The sequence below is a fragment of the Eschrichtius robustus genome, chromosome 1 (genome assembly GCF_028021215.1).
Source record: "Eschrichtius robustus isolate mEscRob2 chromosome 1, mEscRob2.pri, whole genome shotgun sequence".
In the NCBI taxonomy this organism is placed as follows: Eukaryota; Metazoa; Chordata; class Mammalia; order Artiodactyla; family Eschrichtiidae; genus Eschrichtius; species Eschrichtius robustus.
In genome coordinates, this window is record NC_090824.1 from 39,393,260 (window position 1) to 39,420,246 (window position 26,987).

General features: G+C 41.9%; 1 protein-coding gene across 6 annotated transcripts in view; it reads right to left on the minus strand.

Annotated features, from left to right (window-relative positions):
* Window positions 1-26,987, minus strand: part of SYT16 (synaptotagmin 16) — a 255,974-nt gene that overhangs the window by 12,864 nt on the left and 216,123 nt on the right. For 2 of the 6 annotated variants that reach the window (XM_068524143.1, XM_068524079.1), the window contains exons 3-7: window positions 23,982-24,194; window positions 18,295-18,551; window positions 12,478-12,918; window positions 8,917-9,106; window positions 1,777-1,866 (exon numbers count right to left, since the gene is read on the minus strand). In XM_068524143.1, coding sequence (XP_068380244.1) covers window positions 1,777-1,866; window positions 8,917-9,106; window positions 12,478-12,918; window positions 18,295-18,551; window positions 23,982-24,194 — 1,191 coding nt within the window. The remainder of the gene's footprint in view (window positions 1-1,776; window positions 1,867-8,916; window positions 9,107-12,477; window positions 12,919-18,294; window positions 18,552-23,981; window positions 24,195-26,987) is intronic. The other 4 variants (XM_068524010.1, XM_068524209.1, XM_068524280.1 and 1 more) reach the window with 3 other exon arrangements.

Consider the following 26,987-nt stretch of genomic DNA (forward strand, 5'->3'; position numbering starts at 1 on the left):
GCAGATGGCAAATTAGGGTTCTCACCCATGGTGTTCAAACATCCTTATGAGAATCATCCCTTTCATATGTACACAGCTCAGATCATACTGGCATCTTTCCTGTGATGCCTATACTTCTGGATTTCCTGGCCTTTATCACAAGCCTTCCCATGCTTAATACCCATAAGAAACAACTTCTGACTCAAAATACCTATTTTGTATTTTCCTGACAAAATCTGACTGATATAGTAACTGGTAATCTGAACTGGAATGCTACCAAAATAAAAACACAAGAATGACCACTGGCCTAGAAGTTGGGTGCCAGGTGATGAAGAAACTAATATCAGAGGCTAGAACAATGGAGATCCATAATCAATATTATGTGATAGTAAAGCCACCATCTGCTATAACTTGGAAGGAAGAGCATATGCCTAATGTTTATAGAACTAAGGAAACAGACTGAAAAACAGAATGTTAGAAGTGTGTATTCGTACTACTGGCTTTATTTGGGGGGTGAGGATGAAAAGTAAGCTTGGGAAAGAACTGACCAATGTGCAAGGAAAAAGAGAATCCTGAAATTCAGACCTTTCTGTGGTTGGAAAAGTTCCTTGCTTCCAGACCTCCAAACAGTAAGAGACGGATTTTAAAAGGCTTCAAACAACAAAGGCCCAGTAAACCTTCTTAGGGGAATAATGTGATAGTGACTCAGGTCAAGTATCAAATTAAGGATGTAGGCTTCACACCAGATTTTAATTGACTGAGCCATGTGACTGAGGTCTGAATAACAGAATATGAGAAGTGGTAAATATCACCTTCAATCACAGCTATAGGCAACCACTCCCCCGTCTCTTCCCCTTCCATGACAACAAAGCAGGTCACATTTTGAATATAATATTATCACCTCATTAAATGGAAAGAAACTGTATGCCTTAGTCACAGCTTAGAGGAGAGTCACCTGTTTTACTTTGGACTGTGATGCAAGGGAGAAAGAAACCTTTGCTGTTAAGCCACGAACTTTGCAGAATTTGTCATTGCATCATAGCCTAGCCTATACGCATACACCTTCTATTATTCTTCTGCTTTGAGTTATTTTTATCAATAATGGATAGTGCATTTTATCAAGAGCTTCTTTTGCAACTATTGACATGATCAGGTTTTCTCATAAATCAATTGGTATATGAACTGCACTAGATTTTCCTAATATTAAGTCATTCTTGCATTCCTGAACTAAGCCCAATTTGTTGGTAATTAGTATTTCTTTTTCTTATACATTGTGAGGCTATGTGGGCCCAATATAAACTGCAGTATATGTGAGAGTATGTGAGGAGGGGGACAGGGAGAGATTGGGAGGAAGAGAAATATTAATCTAATGTTATATCTACCTTTTACATAGCAGTCTTAGTCCCTTTACATTTATTATGATCACTGATATGTTTTGATTTATTTTTATTGTTTTGGTTTGTGCTATCTATTCTGCATTTTCTAGGCTTTTAAATATCTCTTTCTGCTTTCTATTGGATTAACTGAATTTTCTTTATTCTAATTTAGCCTCTCTACTGGTTTGAAAGTTGGAAGTGTTAACATGTACACTTGACTTAATGTCTAAAATGAATCAATACCTCTACCCTCTTTTTAAGCAACATAAGTACCTTAGAATTCTCTGATTTCCATCTCCCCTTCGCATCCTTCATGTTATTCCTGCCTGGAATTTCATTTCTACGTTTTTGTTGTAGTCCCAACATTAGGCATGTTTCCTTCTATTGCTGTTTCTGCTTTACACAATTTATACATGCTTACCTTTACCTACATGTTGATCTGTTTTGTTCTTGTTGTTCATTTTCCTTTCTTGCACTTCACTACTTCCTTCTAAGTTCGATTTCCTTCTCCCTGAAATAACATCAGTTAGTAGCTCTTCCACTGATAAACCCTTTCAAACTTTGTGAAAAAGATCTTTATTCTTCCTTCACTCGAAAAGAATAGTAAGTTGAGAGTATTTTTTTCTCTTTGATGATATTCTCCCCTTGTCCTCAGCCTTCTATTGTTGCTGTGAATAAGCCTGTCCTCAGCCTTCTATCGTTGCTGTGAATAAGCCTGTCCTCCGTCTGACTGTCATTCTTCTGCAGAAAGCTGTGTTTTTTTTTAAAAGCAGCATTATTGAGATATAACTCACATACCATGGTAACTGTATTTTCTCCCCTGTTGCTTTTCAGATTTTCTAACTTTGATATTGTTGTGAGAATTAATGAGATGATGTAAGTATAGGAATATCCCATATGCAATCAATAAGTTATTGCCACATACAAATCTTCATATGAATTGGCCTTAATTCTAAGCACATAATGGCTATTAGTAAGTACTCGCTATACTTAGCTTTAAAAGAAGGTGGTATGTCCTATATCTGTTCATTTCCATGTAGTCCTTTTTTCCCTGCCTTTCATCTGTAGAGTGTAACCCCCTGCATCCCACTTGTTCTTCACACTAAACCCGAGCCAGCTTGATTTGCTTTTTTGTTTTTCCTTCCTCTAGTCTCTGCTATTGTGAGTACCTAACAAGGTTAATATGCTGCTGCTGTAAGTATTATCATTTGGGATGTAATTATCACATGTGGCTAATCATGCACATGCTGAGAGGCTGGGGAACTTGTTGTTTTTAACTTAACTGGAGGGGACATCTTAATGATAGTTTTTGACAAGGACCATTATATGGGTGTATATATACACAGTGCAGTAATGCATTGTAGAAGGACGGAGAAAGAGAATCTGCCAACAGAAGAGATAACATTTTTTTTAAAAAACGTAGACTTGTATCAGTAATATTAACTAGTTAACCTTATTTAATAGGGAAAGAAATTAAATTCAGAGAGGTTAAATCAAATGTCGAGGCCACACAGTAACTGGGTGGCAAGCCCAGGAAAAGAACAGAACAGAGCTGCTAAATTGTTAGTGAATTGCTTTCCCATGAAGCCAAATTCAAAAGATAATCAAATGTTTCTAATTCTCAATGGTAACTTTTTCAAAAGCTTCTGTAAATGTGTATCAGCAATGGAATATTACTCAGCCATAAAAAGGAACTAAACTGAGTTATTTGTAGTGAGGTGGATGGCCCTAGAGACTGTCATACAGAGTGAAGTAACTCAGAAAGAGAAAAACAAATACCGTATGCTAACACATATATATATGGAATCTAAAAAAGAAAAAAAAGAAAAAGAAAATGGTCAGAAGAACCTAGGGGTAAGATGGGAATAAAGATGCAGACCTACTAGAGAATGGACTTGAGGATACGGGGAGGGGGAAGAGTAAGCTGGGACAAAGTGAGAGAGTGGCATGGACATATATATACTACCAAATGTAAAATAGATAGCTAGTGGGAAGCAGCTGCATAGCACAGGGGGATCAGCTCGATGCTTTGTGACCACATAGAGGGGTGGGATAGGGAGGGTGGGATAGGGAGGGTGGGAGGTAGGGAGATGCAAGAGGGAAGAGATATGGGGACATATGTATATGTATAACTGATTCACTTTGTTATAAAGCAGAAACTGATACACCATTATAAAGCAATTATACTCTAATAAAGATGTTAAAAAATAAAAAAAATTAAAAAAAATAAAAAAGAAATCATAAAGATCAGATCACAAATAAATGAAAGAAAAAAAAAAAAAAAGTCTACCAGGATTTCAGATGTCTAGCAGGCACAATAAGAGGCTTTTTCACCTGGGCCATCTGCCATGTACAGATGTGGAGACTATCCCTTGCCATCGGATTTGTAGACTAGCCTGTACCATCTTAACAGCAATAATGACAACACTGACCACATGTACTAAGTGAGATTTTACCTTGAAAGTGCCTGGAATGGCTCTTGGCACACTGTTACGTGACTTGAGCTAAGATTAGTTCATTTTGTTAACTTGCTTATATATTGTTTCTGAATAGGTTCTATGGAATAGTTTCAGTAATTTTCAAATAGCCTATTTTATCTTCCCTAGCCCTCCTAGGATTTGAAATATATATATACATATTTAAATTTTTATAATACGGGCATTTTCACCAGAATGAAAGGAATGAAGGAAGGAAGAAAGGGAGGGAGGGAGGGAGGTATAAAAACCTACCTACCTTTCTATCTATCTATCTGTCTGATGAATAGAGAAAAGGTTAAAGTTAGAAATAAAGAAATGCCCAACCACATACTTTGTCTTGGGATGGATGTGGTTTATGGAGGATGCTACAGAAGATGCCCGCAGGTTCATTTGCTTGGTACCCTGTCTATTCCATCCAAATCTGAGTCAAGGGAATAAGGTCGGAACTTGAGATGTCATAATTTAAAAAAAAAAATGTAATGCCCACCACAGTAGCCCCTATCAATGGCTAGACTCTTGTTTTATTTTTATCTACCTGGCCCAGCTGAACTATTCCAGACCAGACCAGATTTTCATGCACAATATTTTATAACAGATTTTCAAATATGCTGAAAATTCAAAATAATTATACAGTGGATACCCATATACCCATCATCTAGATTCTTCAATTGTTATATTTTTCTCCATTTATGCTATGGACTGAATGTATGTATCCTCCCAAAATTCATATGTTGAAGCCCTAATCCCCGATGTGATGCTATTTGAATGTGGGATCTTTGGGAGATAATTAGATCATGAGGGTGGAGCCCTCATGAATGGGATTAGTGCCCTTATAAGAAGAGACATGAGAGATATGTTTTCTGTCTCCGCCATGTGAAGATACAGCAAGAAGATGTCCGTCTACAAACCAGGAAGAGGGTTCTCATCAGGAACCAAATCAGCTGATAACCTTAATCTTGAACTTCCCAGCCTCCAGAACTGTGAGAAGTAAATTTCTGTTGTCTAAGCCACCCAACCTATGGTATTTCTGTCATGGTAGCCTGAGCTAACAGCGTTTGCTTTTTCACATATCTATGCATCTATCTATCCATCAATCCATCACAGCTGTAGCCATCATTGTTCTTTACCCCTAAACATTTCAGCATGTGTTTCATTAACTAGAGTTCAATAATTTATGGCTCTTTTCTATTATAAGGTAAAATTTACATGCAGTGAAATGCACAAAGCCTAGTACAATTCAGTAAGTTTTAACAAATGCAAACATCCATTTAACCCACACCCCTATCAAAATATAGAATATGTCCATCACCCCAGAATATTCCCTCATGTTCATGCCCAGTCCATCTTGATACCAATACCAATCCTGAAGCAACCACTCCTCTTCTGCTTTTCTTCACTATATGTAAATAAGTTTTGCCTGTTTTAGAACTTCATATAAATGGAATCGTACAGTAGGTACTCAGTGTGATTTTGAGATTCCTCCATGTTGTTGAATGCCTCCGTTAATTTCGTTCCTTTTATATTGCTGAATATTATTCCACTGTGGAAATATATCTTAATTTGTTTATTCATTCATGAGGACATAAGGGCTCTTTGCAATTTTTCCATATTATGAGTAAAGCTGCTACAAACATTCCTGTTCCTGTTTTTTTTTTTTTTAAACTTATGGGTAAATGCCTAAGAATGGAACTGCTGGATTTTCAGTGCATGTTTACCTATATAAGAAACTACCAAGCCTCTTCCCAAAGCTGTTATTCCATTTTACACAACCCCTAATAATGTATTCTCCACAACCTCACCAATACTTGAGGGAATCTGTCTTTTTAGTTTTAACCATTCTGGGGTGGGGGGCGGGGGGGGGCGGGGCAAGGTGTGGTAGAGACTCATCTCTAGGAATGCTCCCACCAGCTCCTGCCCATCGGAGCAAAACCTGCCTTTCACTGAGACTTCTCCCGCAAGGATTTGCCTCAGAAATCTCGGGAGGGGAGCTTACATCTCATTGGTTTATTTCTTCTAAGACCCTAAAAGAGACGAGGAACTCCATCTGTTATTTGTCCACCTCTCCTCTATCTTGCTTAGGAAGAAAAGTTTAAAATACCAGAATAGTCATCTAGCTGGATCAAGTTGGCAAGTTCACAGTTATCTTTTGGTTCATGATATATTTTGATGCAAAAGATTCTCGCTTCTAAATCCCAGCCTTTGTCTCTTTCCATCAAGATTGAGCACCTTCAATATTCTAGAGAGGAGAAGTCCCCACTCCACAGGCTCAACCTCTTTTCCTTTGGGCTTCCCTAAGAACCATTCTTCACATTACCATAGCCAGCCTGCAAGGCAAGATTGATGGCCCCTTTCTGCAGAGGAGGTCACCGCCTCTGAGCTGAGGGTCTCAAGCACAGGATTTGTGACCCTCACACACGTTTCTACCGGTGACTTTCCCCTGGCAGGCAGCTCCCTTGGGGTGCACTCTGACACAGGGCTCTGAGGCTCCGCCTGCCCTCCTTCCACCTTCACCAGGGAGATGAGTGCACTTCACCGTCTCCCTCCTCCACTCCCCACTCCAGGCCTATTCATCTTCCAGCTTGCATCCTCTCCCCTTCACACCCTCTTTCTTCCAATGCTGCTCAGTTACCTCATAAAACTATTGTTCCCTCATCCTTTCTCTCTCTCATTCTCTTCCATATGGGAACTAAAATTGTATCCGAAGCCTTCCTGATGACTGCCAAAGTCCTGCTAGTGGTGTAAGGAAGTGAGACATAATGAAGGACCAATGTCGTCAACATCTCAAGCCCTTGAAAGTACCAAGAGGTCCCTTTCAGAATCTCCACAAAAGAACCTTCTACTTTCTCAACCCCTCCTAATTAAACTGGCTTTTCCTCAAGTACCAGCATTCTATGTAAACAAAAAACTTTTGTCTTCACTATTGGGTTTCTGCTTTAATTAATAGCATCACAGCAACACTGTCTTCTATTACTTTGGTCGCAAAGATACAGCATGTCAGTTACATTTGTCAGTTAAACTGTAGCACTATTCTATGAAAAATCATGTAAATGCCAAACTGACTTAAACTTCTGGAATGAAATCAGTTTCAAAATGAGGACTTGCCTTTTTTCCTACTCAGTTTTAAATATGTTATAAGCGTTTCCTCTTTGGCATATTTTCTTTTATATAGAAATGCATGAAGTTTCACGAGCACCATTCTCAACATCACAGCTTTATATGTAGTATCCCTACCTAGAAAGTATATATTATTATGATCCCATTTTACAGATGAGGAAACTGAGAGTCGAAAAAGTTTAGTAACTCACACTTAGTAAGTGACAAAGACCTTAGATTGGCACACTCCAGTTGATGCTTTCTTAGCCACCATGCTGTCCTTCTCCCCTGTATTGCCTGGGACGACCCAGCATGCAAATTAAAGCCTCCCAGCATGGACTGGAATAGGCCATGATTGTGTGATCCACCTCCGCATCATTCTCTGCAGCTGCACCATGTTCTTCCCTGAAAAATTTTCAGATCTCACCAAATCTCAGGAAGACAGGGAAAGAGATCAGAAAAGGCTCTGCAGGGAAAGCAGTAAATCCAGATCTTTAGTAAATCCAGAGTTTTTTTTTTTTTTTTTTTTAAAGCTGTATCTGGAAAAAAGAGTCTAGCCATACAATTAATAATCAACACCTATTATGGATTTTAAATAGCTCTTACCTGGTTCTGAGCATCGATACAGAATATGGCCTATGCCTCTGGTCTCTTCTGTTCTCCAGAGTGCTGGGCTTTCCTTACTAACTTGCTCTAATGCCTTTAACACAGACTGACTAACAAGATACTATTGAACAGAGACATTGTGGGCGGCAGCACAGTTAAAGACTAAAAGGAGTGAGAGCCCAGATTTGGTTGTAGGAGCTGACCTTTTTCTACCAGCTCAGCTGGCTCTTCATCTGATGCTGACATGTGAGGCTGGAGTCCATTGCCTCTTGCAGCCTATCATGTTGTTACTGACTTCGTCCTTATTTCAGTAAGTTTTGGCTGCCTGTGGTGGACACCCTCACTTACACTCCACTCTACCCACTTCTATTTTACCTTCTTGGACTCAAAGGGCTGGAATTTCAACAGCATTTTCCAGACTCTCTTGCAGCTAGAATTCTAGATATAAATTAGATTCCTCAAATTAGATATGGTTGCATGAGAGCCAGAAGGCAGAAGTGAGGCAGAAACCATCTTCCCACCCTTTCTTAAGCTGTTTCTGCTGATAAGCAAGATCATTAAAGATGAGCTGATTTTTTAGCAGCATTATTCCAAGGTTCAATCTCCAGCTTCTTGGGTATTGAGAGGCAATTTGGCAGCAGCAGCTGCAGCATCTTTATTCTGGCTTCCTGAGCCCTGGACAGCAGCTGTGGGAGTATGTCTTGAGCTGCTCTTTCCAGGTGTGACCTCAGAAGCTGCCCTGGTGAGTCAGGCCTGGATTGCCCCACATCTTCCTGCTCCACCTCCTCCACCATCAACCACATAACCACTCACATTTCTTGAACGCTCACTATGTGTCAGGCACTGAATGTTCTACATAAATCATTTTATTTAAACCCCAAAACCACCCATGAGAAAGGTACTATTAATATTCCTTTGTTCCAGATGAGTCTGCTGAGATTCAGAAAAGAGAGGTAAATTGTATAGGATCAGAGCAAAGCTAGCAGGTAAATGAGTAGAGCTGGAATTAGATCCCAGAACTGCCTGGCTCCAAAGACTGAGCTCTGTCTCTTTAAACGTATTTGAGGACCTGGGACCTATTAGCAGATTTGAATTGTTCATACGTGTTATGTTGCTGAAAAGACATCATTCTTTTTCTCCTTTAACGATCTACACGTAGAAGCCAGCCTATTTTGTATCAAGATGCATCCAGATATCGAAGAAGGCTTCAATCTAATTAAACAGAAAGGCATTTGAAAAATCCAGAGGTATCACTTGGTAAAAACGTGTCTAAGTCACAACAAGATCATTTTTATTGTAAAAGTTAGAGAATTGAGATGAAAGCAGACACAGCCTTCTTCCTGCCTCTGGGAGGACCAGAGCTGGGGGTACAGGCATGAACTTACCAGGCACTCTGTTAACCGCGAGGTTTCGGAAATGGCTGCCTTTGATCATCTCCACAGACAATCGCCCCGTTGTGGCATTGTATGACAGCCCCACCAACAGCTCTGGCGCCCCTCCATGCGACAGCGACTGCGTGGATGAAGCACTGTCACTGTGAGAAACTGTAGATGGGCTGAGAGGAGACTCTCCACTCTGGAGGAGAAGAACAACAAAGGATCCATTGGCCCCACTGCACTCCTCTCCCTTACAGAAAGCCGATATTATGTTTGGTGAAACTGTGGCCCAGTCTCCACTGCTGCCAAAGATTACTAATGGCGCACTCGGTATGAATGATAATAGGGCCTGGGGAGCACAATTTTGGATGGGATCCCCTGCATTATTAGCAGACATATTTGTTTCAAGAGCTGTCTCCATCCACTCTTTCCTCTCTAAAGACAAAATGGACAAAGATGTTATTACTAGTGTAAATCAAACCCTGGAAGATACATGGAGAGCTAACAGGACACTTAATATAGACCCAAATTTCTATGAGTCTATATTAGACCCATATGGAACCCGTCCACTCCAGGCATGAGTTCTATGGAACCTGTCCACTCCAGGCATGAGTTCTATGGAACCTGTCCACTCCAGGCATGACTTCTGCTTCTATTCTCTGCAGCCTCTTGAGGAATGTAGCAATACAGGAGGCATTTTGTCTTCACCAGAAAAGAAATGACCACTGGCCGTCTACCACCCCATAGAACATTTGGCCCCTGGTTCTGCTTTTTCAGGTTGTCAGGACTATGGCAGATGCTACATTTTTTCTTCCTAAGGAGATGAATTATATTGAATGTGAACACTTTTACAACTGTTTAGTGAGGAAGCTGACACATGGCCTGTGCACCTTAGAGACCTTGCAGGTACCAGGGGAGCCCAGGGGAGCCCACACTTTGTGTCATGTATTCATTCATGCGCTTCTCTAAAGTACCCACCTCTATGCACCAGACACATTGGGAGGAGGAAAGCAAAGTAGATCAGGACGTTGACTCTCGCTCAAGGAGCATGAGTGGGAGTGGACCCTGAGGGGCAGGCCAGCCAGCCTCCCAGACCCACAACTGCTCCAACCTTTCTTCTCAACATCTGCAATCATTTCCTAAAACTTCTTATCAGGAACCCCAATAAATAAATGCATTGAAAGAAATTAAATATTCTTCACATCTTAGGAAACTACCCTGTTTACCAAGCCATGGACATCCCTGTAGAGCCCATGGAGGCTTTCATGGAACACAATTTGTAAACTACAGGGCTAGGTGGTTTTGATAGATGCCTTATAGCCCTTGCTGTCTGGATGGTGATAACCCAACAATGAAATATTTGCCCAGTTTGGGGTGAGGGCCACCCCCTCACCTGGGCTTGTGCAGAAGTGTCCACTGTGGCACCTGTCACTGCACAGCTTGCCTCTCGCATCAAATTCTCAACCTTAGGGACTTCCCTGGTGGCGCAGTGCTTGAGGGCCCTCCTGCCAATGCAGGGGACGTGGGTTTGAGCCCTGGTCCGGGAGGATCCCACATGCCACGGAGCAACTGGGCCCGTGAGTCACAACTGCTGAGCCTGCGCTCTGGGCCCGCGAGCCGCAGCTGCTGAGCCCACGTGCCACGACTGCCGAGGTCCACGCGCCTGGAGCCCATGCTCTGCAATGGGAGAGGTCACCGCAATGAGAGGCCTGCGCACCACAGCGAAGGGCAGCCCCCGCTCGCCGCAACTGGAGAAGGCCCGCGCGCAGCAACGAAGACCCAATGCAGCCAAAAATAAATAAATAATTGAGGGAAATCTATAAAATACTTTAAAAATAGCAAAATGACAAACAAATCCAAAAAAAAAAAATTCTCAACCGTAAAAATCCCTCAGTCCACAGGGCATAGCCCAGTGTGTAGCTCATAATCATGCTCAACAAATAACTGGTGAATGGGAGAATTTTTACCTTCAAGGTTCTTTCACACTGGCTCATTTCCCCCACTCAACTCTGTGCCCCCAGCACAGGGCCCAGGGCCCGGCACAGAGAAACAGGGGTGTAATAATAGCTATCCCTATGCTTTATGGTGCAGGATTCCTCTGACCTCCTGTGGCTTCTGTTTCCCAGGATTTCAGAAACACTCTACTCAGAGCTTAAGAAAAAAGAGGGATTTGAACAGAGATGAGACATGATCTGGCTTATGTTTTAAAAGGCTCCTTCTGGCCCCCGTGTTGGGAATAGTCTATAGAGGGCAAAGGTGGAAGCAGGGAGATGACTAGGAGGCCATTTCAGTAATCCAGTCGAGAGTCAGGCTCTGGTTAGATTTTCAAGATAGAGCCAGTAGGATTTCAGGTGGAATGGAGAGAAGTCACAAGTGACTTTTAAGATTTTTGACCTGAGCAATTAAATGCATGAGATTGCCTTTAACCGAGATGGGAAGACTGCAGGTAAAATAGATTTAGTGAGGCAAAAATCAGGATTTCGAGTCTGGAGATATGAGTTTTGAGACATCTATTAAAAATGTAAGTGGCTGGATGTCCCATCAGCACACTCTGGACTTTCTGGCTCCTTTCCCCTTCCTCAGACAAGTCACGCTCCTTCCCACCGCCTGATGTCTGAGTATGCCAGCCCCTCTGTCTGGAGTCCTTGTCCTCCACATGGCACCCAGTCTGGCTCCCTCGATTCCTTGAGTTCTCTTGTATCACCACCTGAAAGATACTTTCTCTGACCTTCTAAAGCAGCAGCAGCCTCTGCCTCTCTCTCTTTGCCTACCCCAGTTTGTCTTTTGCCGCCCTCCTCCACCAGATTGTATGCTCCGTGAGGGCATCACCTGTTTTGTTCTTTCCTGCACCCCCTCTACCTATACGGCACCTGACATATAATTGGTACTCAGCAAACATTTTGGAATGGATGACTGATTTGTCCAACAGCCCAAGATAGTTACCCGATCTTTTATGTGCTTTTTAAAAGGAGATCCTCACACTGGATGACATATAACCCACGGGAAGAGAGGGTTACCCATCTTGTAGACATAAAAGCTGTGCTGTATTATTTTGAAACCTGAGGGACACAGAGGACGGGGCATGTGGGAGAAGCCCAGTCATATAAATGGAAGGTCTTAGAAGTGGCTGGAGTTCAGGGCTTCCTATGCAGCCTAGACAGGCATACCTGTTAAGGACCTCACCTTGAAAGTCCCATCATCTCAGATACATCATGATGCATGCTGGGGTCAGGGCAGGGGGATGGGTGGTAGGACCACTTATCAACTAACGAGAAGTCCAAAAAACCTCTCCCAGTTTCCCCGTTCTCTCCTTCACAATGCTGCTGTCATTTCCCAAAATGGAACACAGGGAACACATCCATCAGGTTATAGCGGCTATGGGCACACACACAAAAAAGAAAACCCATTGTACCGTGAAGTGCAAATCATGTCTCAGAAGGATGAGGAGAGCCAAATGGAAAATTAAATTAAGGTGTTTGAATTCACGGGCTGAGTGTACTAAATCAAGGGCTGACAATTCCAGATCCTCAAACGTAGCGCATCATTAGCAGCACCATTTAACATACTCACACTGATATTACTTCTTGGCTCCAGAACCAGAGTCACTTTCATTTCCCCTTCTTGGTGCAGGTGGCTGAGATAGAAGAGCCTCTCGCCCATCATTCTCTCCCAGGTCATCTTGCGGGTGGCGTACAGGCGGAAGCGGACAGCACAAGCAGGCACATCTCTGGGCTCCAGCTTGGCGAAGGTGACTTTCTCCTTGAAGACGGGGTTGGGCCCTCTCTGTATGTTCGTCCTGCCCCTCTGTTTCTTACTGGGCAGCAGCACGACATGCACTTGCCAGGAGCTGATGCCACTTCGGTCCTTATCCGGGAGGCCCTGTGCTCTTACAATGGTCACTGTGAGCTTCTGGCTGGCAGCTCTATATTCAAAGATGACATCCAGGCCACCACATTTTGAGATGGGCTCCGGGACCCCAGGTGGCACTTGAAAATTGGTTCCGTCCTGTTCCTGTTGCAGACAGAGGGAAAGATTAGGAATGGAACAATGCCTAATACATCTTGGAAAGATGGTGCCCCTCTGTGCTCCTTCAGAACCTCATTCTTTTGGACTGTTACCATATATCCCTACACATTAGAAAGGTCTGTTTCCTGGTCTCTCTCTCCACTGGACTGTGAATTCTTTGAGGGTGCAGCACTGGGCACATGGTAAGCCTTCATGAATGCTTTTGGAATGAATGAACAAAGCTTTTATATTTTGCAAAGTGCTTTCCTCTACACTGCCTCTCAAAAAAGCACAACTGGCCACTATCATTGAAACCAACTGAGATACTAAGTCTAAAACTAGTCAATTATGCAACTGCCAAAAGGTAACTTCCTCAAGTCCCCAGGAGAAATGGTTCAGCCTGGGCCTGTGCTCTCTGAGCCAGGACCTCCTGCAGATAAGGATCCTAATGGGGGTCACAGACAGGTGATCCTTCAGCAGATTTTCAATCTACGTGGCAGAAAATGTTCAGGGCAGAGCTTCTCAAACATTCGAGTGGACTTGAATCATCTGGGAATTCTGATTCAGTAGGACTGGGGTCAGGCCTGAGATTCTGCATTTCTCAGGCCACAAGGATGTCTCAGCTGGACTCAAATCACTCTTAGCAAGTAGCAAGTGTTTAGGAAGGTATCCTAAACCCTGGAGGCAGAACACCTGGGTTGAAATCATAACTCTACCATTGACTAGCTTTTTGGCCATGGCCAAACAGGCCAGTCTCTCTGTACTCCAGCTGAAAAATGAGCGTCAAGGTACCTGCTTGATAGAGTGTTGTTGTGAGGTTTTAATAGATGTGGGAAAATACCCGGCTCAGACCAGCCTCCATAGATATCTATTCCCATCACTGGACTTATGCTACTTATTTTCAAACACGGCCCCTCATTATGAAATACACTTTTAGACAGAAGTTCACCTCAGCCAGTCAGATCCAATGACCTCCCTAAGAAAACTGAGCTGAACTACATTTACTTTACTATAATGAACCACCCTCTAACAAACTATTACTAATGTCAACATAATTTGATTTTTTCTTCTGAAGGCATGCCTCTTACTCATAACTAAACTTTGGTTTGATTCTTACTGTAAATCAGAAGCAGTTCTTCTTTATGTAATTGAACACCAACTTTGCTAATTCAAAGAACTCTTTATTTTTATAAATATAATGATACACTTCAAAAATGCATGTTCATCAATGAAACTTTCCCACAGATCTAGGTGAAAGTGCGAGGTTCTGGAATGAGACATGCTTAGGAATCCCAGGTCTATCACTTACAACCTTTAGGACACTGGGCAAATTATTTAATCCTTCTCACTTTCTGTTTTCCTCAACAGCAAAAGGGGGATGATACCTACTTTATAAGGTTGTTGTGAAAATTAAAGGACTTGACACATAGTAGACATCTAATAATTGCCCTCTCTCTTAAGATTCACGTTAGTCTACCAAGAAAATTTAGGCTTCTTACAAAATAAGGGAAGCTTTTTACATCCTTTCCTCTGAGCATGCATTCATGTGTGAGTGTTTCTATTCAGAGGTACCTAGTTTCAAGCGATAAAAGTGGTTGCTATAGAGACTTCTGAATACAACTGACTAGTGTAGATATAATATTAGAAGCAAGTCTCCAAGGAGTTAGGCCAACTCAAAAATCAAGTCACAGTCTTCCATTAAAACTCCCATCTATTTTAGCCTACCTTTGGTCATCTCTATATTGCTTGCTGGACCATAAGTAATAGCAGCTAACATCCACTAAGCCCTCCCTTATGCCAGGTACCACACTAAAACCTTTATGAACAGTAAAAGCCCACTCTTACGCACTTCAGAACTTCTTGGCCTCCCCTCCTGTTCCATTTTCCCCTACAGGCTGTCTGGGCCCTAAGTGGCTTCTGCCTGGCACAATCCAACAAAGTCTTGCCTCCCTCCCATGCAAGGTAACTCTCAGCTCCCACCACAGGTCTCTCCTTTGATGTCAAGGCTTGGAAATTTACAGAATCCTGCTTGGCACTCATGTATATGAAGTCCAGAGTTGGGGGGCAGGGTGGGTGGTGTTAATGCCCCATGCAATAAATTTTTCTCCCCTTGGACAGATGTCCTGAGACTAGTTTACACAGCTTCTTAGGGTATGGTTCCACAAGAGCAAGCCATGAGTCACAATTAGTGGTAGCCGACTTCATTACACATTCTCATACTGGCTCTCCCTTCCCTGCCTCACTCTCCTTGTCCCTCACTCTTGTCGCCTGGAATTGCATGTCCTAACAAAGTAGGCTCTGCTTTTGGGAAATCCAGCTAAGAAACATTATCGTTTTAGACATTCATCTTAACCTAATGAGGTAGGTATTTCAATATCTTCCTTCTATGGGAGAGGAAACTAAGGCTTAGAATGGCTAAATAACTTAACTCCTTGCCCCCAATATCATATGCCCAGCCAGAATTACCCAGGATTTGTCAGTATTAATGCTCAAAGTCCCAAGACTTACGGGGAACCATGATGTCTACCTTCTTCCCCCACAAATCTTTCACCCTAGCTATTTATAAGTATAGTAAGTGTGTGAGATGAAGATGTGAGAGTAAGATGTGTGTGTGTGTGATGTGAAGATGTGAGTATAGTAAGTGTGTGAGATGAATAAGATGAGAGATGGGAGTTGGAAACACACACTACTTTGAATTTCATATCCTTTTAGGCCCCTGCTCTTGATATTAACAGTCCCTAGTTTTGTCATCAACTTCAACGCCAAGGTTAAAATATCCTAGTTAATGAGCATCTTCCCACTTATCTATCAGGCTCTCTGTTCAGATAAATGCTCACTCCACCTGCAGGTTTGTGGTGAAGTCCTGCGGAAAGGGTCTGAAATAACTGTCCTACGAAACTTGAATCAGACACAGCTCCAGGCAATGGCCAGGCTCTGGATGGGGACAATCCAAGTTGTGGTCCATGAAAACTGGGCTTTGTGGTCCCTTCCTGGGCTGATCTGAGACCAAGATTTGTGAAGGCTGATATTTTTATAGCAATTAATTATTTCAACACACTCTACCTATCACCAGGCAACTAAAGGCGCTCCTCCTGTGGGTACTGTTAATACCACTAATCCATCTGACCTTCCTGCAAGGCAAAAATCTCTTCATTTTTATCCCCATTTGGCAGATTTTAATTAACTTCTCAAGGCCAATCAGTTAATCAGTGGAAAGCGGAGATGAAAAGTGGGACAGCTGCCTCTCTGTGCACTCAAAATCACCAGCCACCCTCCCATCGTCTTCCCTGCCAAGCCTTAGGTCTGCAGGAAAAAGTCGACAGCCTTCTCCAGCAGAGAAGAGCAGTGCTTGCAAACCCATCAGCCTAACAGGTAGTCACACTGCATGACCAGTTCCCTTCTGAGGCAAAATAAATGATTCCTTTAGCTCTCGTATCCTGGGTTTTTCTTTAAGATGGGAATACTTGTGCCACATTGTCAAAACCCATGAAGATATAAAGATTTTCTATCAAACTGAAAGGCTTTCTGTTTTAGCAAGATAGTGTTGATGTCATCTGTGTGGCCCAAAGTAAACAGACCCACAGTGTGTTCCCAATGCCAGATACACAGGGGAAGACAGGCTTCTTAATACAGCTAAGAGGCAAATAAATCAATTCTTAAAAGGCGAGCTAAGCCTGCAAAGCAGGCATTTACGGGAACTGCTTCCGAGCTGCATCTGAGGTTCTACTGTAGGAGCACCAAATTACAGTTTTTGTCTCAAAATAGATAGGAGGTTGAATGGAGCACACAGAGATGTCTGGGTATTTTTGGAGTCTGAGAACATTTAGTGCCCTCAACACCAAATCTTCTACTAAAGCTCCACGAGGCAGGCAAATGGGAGGTTACCTGGAGAAAGCAATTCCAAGGCTAATGGTACAGTTATCAAGGGGAGAGACTGTCAATAGGCAGGTAAACAGTTCTGTTTTGTTTTTGTGGAGAGAGAGCCAAAAAGAATAGTATTTTTAAACATTAAATGTTAGTGTGTGGGATGTGATATGACTCTTGGCAGTAAACTGGTAGGGAAGCACAATTTTTTTACAAAACGTATAAGGTTGATAGCTTTGAGGGTCTCTGTATGAAGGTTTGCTTTTAACCGGCCACAAACCACGTATCTGTGTCGCCGTCTCCGGTCCTCAGCAGTAACACGACACCCAGGCGCACATGCACCTGTGCCATCTCCTTAGGCTCTCTCTACATGTCCCAGTGCCTTAGCAGTCAGGCTTTGAAACATAACTATCTGTGATTATTTTTCTTCTCCCTGATTTGGAGAAGCATTTGAGCATTTGGTGTTTATGACAGTCCAGGTCCTAATAAGAGATTCATCCTGTTTATTTTCTCAGTCAGACTGATGCTAACAAAATCCATCCACCCTTCTCCTTCCTCTATTCGCACAAATTAAAGTTCCATATAGTTACATGACTTATTTCATCAAAATTAATTTCAAAGTAGGTATTAGACACCATTATTTAATATCTCTTAATGTCATACAATCATAATCAGAGGGGTCTAGCTAATAAAGAATAACCATAAGTGCCTGTAAGATAAAACAATGTTTGTAAATTCTTATCACGGTGCCTGACACATAGTAATTGCTCAAAAATGGTAGTTTCTATCATCATCACCTCCAGTCATATTTCTGGATGTTTAGGCATATTCCGGAGTAAGTTTCAATTTAAAAGAAATTTAGACGACGCATCTTTTATCAGAGATTTATCCAAAAAGCAAAGTCAATGGCCAGAGGGTCATGATAGACTAATGCCACCGCCTAGATCTTCAATTCAGTTCAGAGCTAACAAATATGCTCATACTGCAAGGTCTTCCTCATAATATCTTGTATAATTTCATTTGCAGGGGCATTGTATTTTAGTTTCATTTTCAAATAATTCTCACATTCAAAGAATCATAACTCAAGATTTGGTGTAAATAAAAATAAACTCCATTTAATTGAAACCATGAAGGAAATAATCCAGTCTCCCTAAAGAACTAAAAACCCATTATATAAAAAAAGAAGCCTGATTGTTGCTGGTTTCATTCTGCCACCATGCTTCTTTTTATTTTTCCATTTTGATAGATTCCACTTATATATGATTCTTTTATTGGCACACATAAGGGTTGGGCCTTGGTCATCTGAACAAAAAATATATTTCCATTAAAGGCTCTTAAGGTGTTTGTTCTTCAAAGCAATGCTTCCTTCTTGGAGAAATTTTTTCTTGAGGGATGGAGGAGGCGAGAAAGAAGGGGAAGGAAGGAAAAGGGAGAAGGGAGAGGGGAGGGGAAGGAGAACGACCAACCAGAGAGCACACAATACTCAAGCAAGAAAAAAATGGAAAACAAACAACTTGCCTCTGGACTCCAGACGGAGGAGCTGCCAGCGGCATAGGAATCTTCAAATCTCCGGTTATTAAAAGCTGTCTCCATCTCCAAGCTGCCCTGTGTGCAATGTCGGCTGAGGCTATGGACCGCGATGGTCTCTTGGCGAGATGTGCCATGGTGCCTGGTGTCCCCCACCTCACAAGGGGACTGTGAGAGGGCAGAGATGGGGTCATCTTCACCATAAGGCAGATTCTCAGAATAAGTCAGTTGGCTGGCTCCATCCAAACCTAAATTTGAAAAAAGGAAACTCTTTCAAATATATTATCATGTTTCACCTTTTTATCTAGAGAAAATGAGCGGTAGCAACTACACCAATCAAGTCGGCAAAAACAAACTCACTAAACAACATCTGCAGAAACATACTTTCATCTATATGGTAGATAAATTTGGTCCATAAAATCGAAACCCATTAGTCCATTATGTAGGGTACAAGAAGGTTTAATGCTTTACAATAATATGAGTATAAAGGATGAGTATTATGTGGATAAAATAAACACATTAGCATTTGGTTGGAGCCAATGACCACAAGACCTTTGGGATGAATCTAGAAAGCAAGAATAGTAATCAGCTATAGAGATCATATGTTTTCCTGGCTTTACCATTCTTCCGTCTGTCTTCCACGTTCACCATATCACCCTCTGCTCAAAAGGCTTCAGTGGTTCTCTCAAGCAAAAAGTTCTCTACTTAATCCATGGAAAGAACACTGGACTTGGATTCATATGATCTGAGTTTAAATCCTAGCTCTGCATTAAGAACTTGAACAACATTGGAACTGCCTTAACCTTTGTTTTCTTATCTATAAAATGATGATAAAAGCCATCAGAGAGTCATTGTGGACACATGAAATAATATCTGCCTGGCAACCACCAGCCCTCCCATAAATATTAGCCTTGTTTACCTGCCTGGCCTCAACCAACCCAGCAAATCCCATTTGCTACCACCTCCCAACTCACAGACACCTGTGGTCTCACAGGTCCATGAAAATGTTAGTTGTGTATTTTGGTTCACAGCGGTCCTCAAGCCCTCCCTCCTGCCCTTTCCTTCCTATCCATCCAAAGCCCCGACAACTCCTGAATCTTCCCTGACTCCTTCAGGCTCAGTGTCTTTCTCAGGCTTCGTGTCATCCTATTCTCTCTCTGTTCATCCCCTTCCTCTTCCTCAGTGTCCAGGTTACCCTCAGATAATAAGGAAACACTGACAGGGTCTCCCTAAGCAACAGCTTTCACCCTAACTTGCTTCCACATCCAGAAAGTAGCCAAGGATGTCTTATCTCTTGGGCCTCTACTCTTCTCCAGTGGGCCCCATCCCAGGATGATAGAAAATTAGAGATATAGACAGGATTAGTGAGGATGACAAAGTATATACGGTAAATTCAGCTCTTATTGACACACTGTATGATAGCAATTGCTCCCATAGTTGGTCTTAAAATCTGAGCTAAAACATAACGTCCTTGAAGGCGCTAAGCCACATCTATATACTGCATAGTCTTTATCCACCAGTGGGTTTTACTAAATCTCAAATAACTTTAAAGGCTAGGCAGATAAAAAATATTTGAAACAGCCAGGTGTGCAGCAATATGGAGTGGTGGTGACAGCGGTTTAGCAGACAATATATGACCCACCTACAATTAACATCCAAATTTAAAAATACGCTATCACCCTATGCAGACCATATAAAAACATCTTTGGGAAGACTTGGTTTTCAGGGCACAACTTCAGACTCCTGATTTGGGATTTTGCCCAACCATGGCAAGCCACTGAGATGTTCCCCATCTGCCCTGTTATTCTTAATAATTCACTTCAGGCCTCTTGGAAGCTCTGTCATAGGGCACCTAACATCTTTACATTCACATTTTCCATTATTTGGCAAACACCCTTAAAAAAGGCCACAGAAAATGACAGAACAAGGGATATTCCATATGCAAAAACCCCATAACACAAAGCAGAATTTTCTTCTCAGGCTCTAATTAGCCCATCCATTCCTCACATACACGAACACTAAAATGTCCTATTAAACAGTGGGTCATCCATCAACGTGTGTAGCACCCAGCAGGATCTCAGCACAAAATCTAACTTTACCAAGAAATTATCCCCATAAAATTTGTCTCATGACTTCAACTCCTACGGTGATAATACTTAGATCAGTAATAATGGAATTTTCAAAAGCTACATTAAAGCCTTGAAAAGCTATTCATAACTGAAAAACATAAGAACTATATTAATGTAACAAACCATTTTCCTTGACAGACAAGCAAGGAATGAATTAGAAAGGCAAATCTAGGGGACAAGTCAAGTTGCAAGGAGGGGGAAGGGGAAAGGTGATTCACTGTTACATAAAGCAGTCTTCCTGTGCTTTAAGTTAAAGAAGGTTATGTCACCTTAAACACATATGGAAAAGTAATTGCCTGTTGTCGAGAAATGTATCCTGGCTTCTTAGAAATTATAGGGCATAATTATGTCACATCAACCATATTTATTTTAGCAGAGGAACTTTTTTAGTTCATATCCCATTTTGATGGAGTGTAAACCTATTATCCAATTACTTTCTTTCTACTCCCAGACCCCTCCCTCCGTCACCCATATATCAATACTTTAGCTAACCATCTGTGATGGTCAGTTTTATGTGTCAACTTGGCTATAGGCCTCAATTATTCAATCAAACAGTAATTTAGGAGTTACTGTGAAGGCATGTTGTAGGTGTAATTAAAGCCCTTAAGCAACTGACTTTCAGTAGAGGGGATTATACTACATAATCAGTCCATTGAAAGGCCTTAAGAGGAGAACTGAGGCATCCCTGGAGGAGAAGCAATTTCATCTATGGACTGAAGCTTCAGCTCCTTCCTGAGAGTTTCAGCCTATCCTTCCCAGCAGCCTGTCCTGTGGATTTCAGAGCTGTGTATTCCAGTGGCCTACACAGCCCCTACAATCGCATAAGTCACTTCTTTGCAATAAATCTCTTGAAATATATATATATATGTCTCACCCTGAAATCCCCTTCATATCTGATTGATACAATCTTGCTTGATACACCATAAAATCTTGCTTGATACACCATCCTAAACAAAAGTGAGCTCAGACTCTGCGGATAATTGACCTGTTTTAAATGACACCAGGAAGGTAATGACTAGCTTCTATGAAACACCCTAAGAACTAAATATTTCACAAGCAAAAATAAGGCTTTGCTCCAAACAAACAAACAAAAAGCCCAATAAGTGGGCTACTATTCTGCAGCCCACCTTTCATGCGTAAAGACCTCATGCACAACTTCTGATTCAGATCACTTGGCTCAAACCCTCTTTGACATGATCAGGAATACAGGGACAATTAATGCACAATAACACTAAATCAGATATGTGAGACAGGAGAGAAGTTGCCTGGAATATGAAGATTTTTTACATGGGTTTGGACCTTGAATTTCACTGGTCCAACATTTTGAATGCATTTTTTAAGTGAAAGAATTGTCTACAATTAAATTTGATCTTAGAAAATTGTGTTTAAGGTAGAGGGAAAAATAGCTAAATAGATAGAGAATAGGCACCAGAAAACAAATCCTCTCTGGGGTTCATGCTTAATCTTTTCCTTATTCTTTACTGCTGATGCAAATTCATTGATCTAAAGATGAGCAAAAAAAAAAAAGGACACTGAAAAAAAAATCATGCAATAAAAATTACATTAACATTTCCATGGCATTTGATAACCTAAAATTTAGCACACAGTTAATCATTCCTATGAAAATCCTGATGATTTTCTTCAAAATCTACAGGTAATTCATTTAATGTAGTGGACTTTTTCCTCCGTCCGATAGAGAAAAATTTAGCCTTTCTATCACCATCTGTCAAAAAATTCAGAACTGCACCAGTAATGACAAAAGTTGTTGTTAATTCCAGGAAGGGTGAGGGCTAGAGTGTTTGTCAGAACTCTCAGAACAGCAGCCATCTGTATAAATCAAAATCTAGACACTTGGGCTTCTGGGAAATGGGGCCATTAGCTTTAGAATTAAACAAGCTACTCGTAGGGGATCAACTGCTATTAACTTTCATTAGCTAACATTTGCCCTCTCAGTGGAGAGAGAGGAATGCTGTGGTGTAACAGCAGAGAAAGAGAAAACAGGAGAGGGGGTGAGGAGATGACAGAGGGCCATTAGCTACTGCTACTATGCTTTGGTTACATCGGGAGTTTATCTCCTGGCTTACCTGGGGCTAAAAAGAAGAGCAATAAAAAGTTACGTCGCCCATGCCAATAAGTAAAATCACATGATGGTCAGCAAATTATTATATTCCTGCTGAAAAATAGGGTCCTTTTTGTTAATTTTCCTTTTTTTCCCCTTTGTTCTTTTTCTGCCTGCCTCATCCACATCACCAAATCAGAAATTTCTTCTCTGTTATCTCCTCTCAATTCTGCGCTCTCCTTTTTGTCTTTCTACTACTAAGTGTTGAAAAACAAGGAAGATCAACTATGCCCCCATTGGTTGGATGGACCACAGGCCCAATGGAAAGAAGGAGAAGATTAGAGAACCCAGGTCATTTAGACCAGGTCACTACAGTGGACAGTATGACATTTTCTCTGGCTTTTTACCAAATACACTTCACAGACCCTTCCCTGTTCCAATGTCCTGTGCCTGTTCAGGGTTCTGGACATAAAGGAGTTGGAGAGATGCCTGACCTTCGCTGGGGAAAGCACTAAGAAATAGCATACTGTTCTTTTCCTAGGTTCTTCCGTGTGCACGGTGGGGAGGGAGAAGGACCCTTGACAAGGGCTACCCGCAGTCACAGGCTGTGCTCACCCTACCTCTGAGTGGCCTCCTCTCCCTTTGTGAAAGGTAAACTTACTATGAAGATGGAGGCTGGCGTAAAACCTGCTCTGACCCATGAATTCTCACACGGGCTGGGGTCCAGAAACTACAGGGAATGAGGGAGGGTGTGCCGGGCATGTGTTGTGTTGTTTTTTTTTTTTAATATTTATTTATTATTTTTAACATCTTTATTGGCGTATAATTGCTTTACAGTGGTGTGTTAGTTTCTGCTTTCTAACAAAGTGAATCAGTTATACATATACATATGTTCCCATATCTCTTCCCTCTTGCGTCTCCCTCCCTCCCACCCTCCCTATCCCACCCCATGTGTTGCTTGAAAAAGGTTATTTAATATTATTATAACACATATTTTTATTTGGAAGATAATACACACCTACTGTTTTAATATTACAAACTATTGAAAGTAAGGCTTCAAAAATCTGAGGTTACATAGATATATGGAAAATAGACTCTACGTTTCCAAATGGGAGGAAAGGCACAGAAGTGCAATGTCAGCAGACAGCTATGTAAGATTTCTGTCCTCGTCAGAAGGGAACAAGATTTTATAAAGCTTGGTGAATACCGTTATAGTCATTAGTGTTCAAAATGTACAAAGCAGTAACCTACGAGAAAGGAAGAGATCCCACAAGTGGGGGTCAAGACTTTGGCACTTCTGATCCTTTCTCTCTGCATGAGGCTGCTTGTGAGGTTTGAAGCAGCCCTTCTGCCCTGTCCCAGCCTCCGGGTCCTGCCCTATTTTTCTTTTTCCTCTCTGGACTCTTAGATGCAAGTGCAGTGACTCAAAAACATTCTTACCATTAGACATCCCTGGTCTAGATAAAGGAAAGGTTTGATGCAAAGAATACCTGCGCAGGCAGACACTTCTGTGCTGGCCTCTTCGTGGGTGGAAAGCCAGCGGCTGGGTTTTGGTTTACGCTCCAGTCCTGTCTGCTTTCCTCTCTGAGATGCTCCTGAGCGATAACTCTGGGACCGGGACACAGAAATCTCAAACTGTTTGATAACCTCCTCATCGCTGTCAGAAGATGTGGGCAGCTCCTCATCATCTCCAAAGTTGTTAACTGGAAGCAAACAAGAGCAATGAGTCTCCTACGGGGCCCATGAGAAAACAGAGATAGATAATCCGGAGAAATAGAAGAACATGGCCAATCGGTCTGGATCAAAGCAGACTGAACCTGGGTAGAGAGAATTCAAAGCACTTTTGAAACACAAATGTGAGTCCACAGGAATGAAACAGGAAAAGCAAGCTCAGGAGGGTAATTAGAAGTACACGGCTAGAACCAAGAGAAACCACTGGGACACCCCTAACTAACATAATGAGCCCTCTTGTTGAGCTGGGCATCCTGCTGATTTGTTATGTTGCTGGCATGTGCTCATGACTGTGAACAGGACAGCAATCTGCACATGCGCCTTATGTGTAGTTCTAGTCAATGATGACGGAAAATACTCTCTTCGCCTCATCTCAGTTATTTAAAACATACAGAGCCAAGCCCCACTTCAGAGAAGAGATATTAGCAACTGAGATCTTCCCAAAACTTCCAGTTTTGACAAGTGACACCACATTGTATGGGTTTAAAAAATTAATACATAACTAGTTTATGCTAGAAATGCCTTTCTCAGCACCAATGACTCAACCCAAACACCCTTTAAATTATTCGTACCACTTTTCCCACCCCAGCACACTGCTCTGTCCTCTTTGTTTCTCCAGCAGGCCGTGATCATGATCATTTGTGCCCTTGCCTGTGTTGTTCCTTCCACCCGAAACCCTCCCTCCCGCAGGTGTTTACCTGGCTGGCCCCTCTCACCACTGAGGTCTCAGCTTGACTGTCACTTCATCCTAAACACTTCTCTGATCATCCTCCTACCTTAAGCAGCTCTGTTCCCAGTACTTACCACCTTTCTTTCTTTCTTTCTTCTCCCCCACAACTTCCATGAAAATAAAGACATCACCTGTTTTGTTAACTGATGTCTCTGTAGTATGTAAAACAATGCCTGCTGCACAGTAAGTACTTAATAAACACTTGTTAAATGTTGAATAGATTGGTGAATAGCCAGTACTTTCTCCCAAAACCCTGAGCGCTGCACCCCACCCCCCCAACCCCAGCAACACTCACACGTGGTTTCCTGTGCCTGGAATATGCTTTTCCAGCCCCGTCTAGACTAGTCAAGAATCTAGCTCACCATTCAGGTCTCAGCATAGACATCATTTCTTCCAGAGAGTCCTTCGTTGACCCCTTAAATCAAGTTTAGGGATTTAAGGCTCCTTCCACATGCTGTAAAATCACTCTCTGTCCTGCCCTGTCAGTGCTCCCTCCAGCTCTGTGGCAGAATTACCTATTTAACTGCCGACCATTCCACCTAACCTGTACACACCCTGAAGGTAAGGGGCACATCAGACTGCCCACCTTTGCATCCCTCCAGGCACTATCTCTGTGCCAGGTGCGTGGCAGGCTACTCTGTAAACATTTGCTGAATGCGATTTGGAAACGATAAATAATGGGGAATTATTTTTTAAAGATTCCCTCTTTCCATCCAAAAGTCACACAGTGGTTCCTGGGAAGGATATGGCTGTTAATTCACAGATGGGTCCTGAAGATCACTTCTGAATCAGAGGCTAAGAAGAAATTAAAAAGCAATATTTTAAGTGAGAGAAAATACTTTAAACACCAGCCTGGCCCAAACATTTATTCTCTGGCTTAAGAGTTGATTTTCCTGAGGCTCTTTGGAAATTAGTAATTATAATGGACTGAATGCTTTTCATGTGCCAGGGGCTGTCCTAAGCGCCTTATACATATCTCACACAAAACCCCTATTACTGTTCCCATTTTCCAAGTACGAAAATTGAGGCAGAGAAAAGTCTACAGCTGGCTGAAGATCGTACTGCCAGGAAGGGGAAGAATCAAGATTTGAATCAAGTCAGCCTGTCTCTAGAGACCATGTTTCTAATCACTCTGCTAGAGAATGGGAGAGAGATGGCAGAAAGAACTCTTATTCTCTGTGCTCACATCAGCTAGCTGAGTCTATGTGGCCAAGTCTCTTAACCTCTCTGACCCTGTTTCTTCATTTGCGGAAGAAATATCTTCACTTTTAACGTCTGGATAATTTCCCAGGTCTTTTCTAGATCTAAATTCTCCGACTCCAAACTTTCTACCTGACAGGCACCAACATTCCATCTGTTTCTCTCTTTTATGGAGCAGCTGATCCATGAACATAAGAGCATAATATTGTTTTCAGCTCACTCAGTTCTATTGTTGGCTGTGACCAGCCCCACGGTAGGACCTGAAAAGCTAAGTGTTAGAAAAGATTCCATTGCCGTCTCAACAGAACACCATTACAATGGACAGTCTCCTCGCGTCTCAGCATGCTGGCCATAGGCTCTGGCATGGGATGGACCATCACGTATGGAAGATACCCAGCGACGAACAGGACCAAAACTAAACTCTCTCCACCTTTAGAGTATAGGACCAGCTAAGCACCTGAGAGGTAGTCAGGGAGATACATGCATTGGTGAAGTGGCTGGATTAGACATCCATTGGCACTTTTTCCAACTCTGATATTCCATTCCATTTGTATTACTAGGCCAGTTTTTAAAAATGTAAATAGTCAAAAGTCATCAATTTTAAATTAAGTGAGTTAGTCCATGGGTATTTCCTCATGTATAAAATCAGGAACTAGAATTCATTAATTTACCAGTATGTGGTCCTTGATTTATTTTCAGTGAGTCACTGATCATCCACAGAGCACAGATTCTCCTCACTCGATATAAGAATCATAACAGTAATTATAATGCTTCCCATTTACTAAACATATACTATATGCCAGGCACCTTCTAGGGACTTTGCATATACTATCCC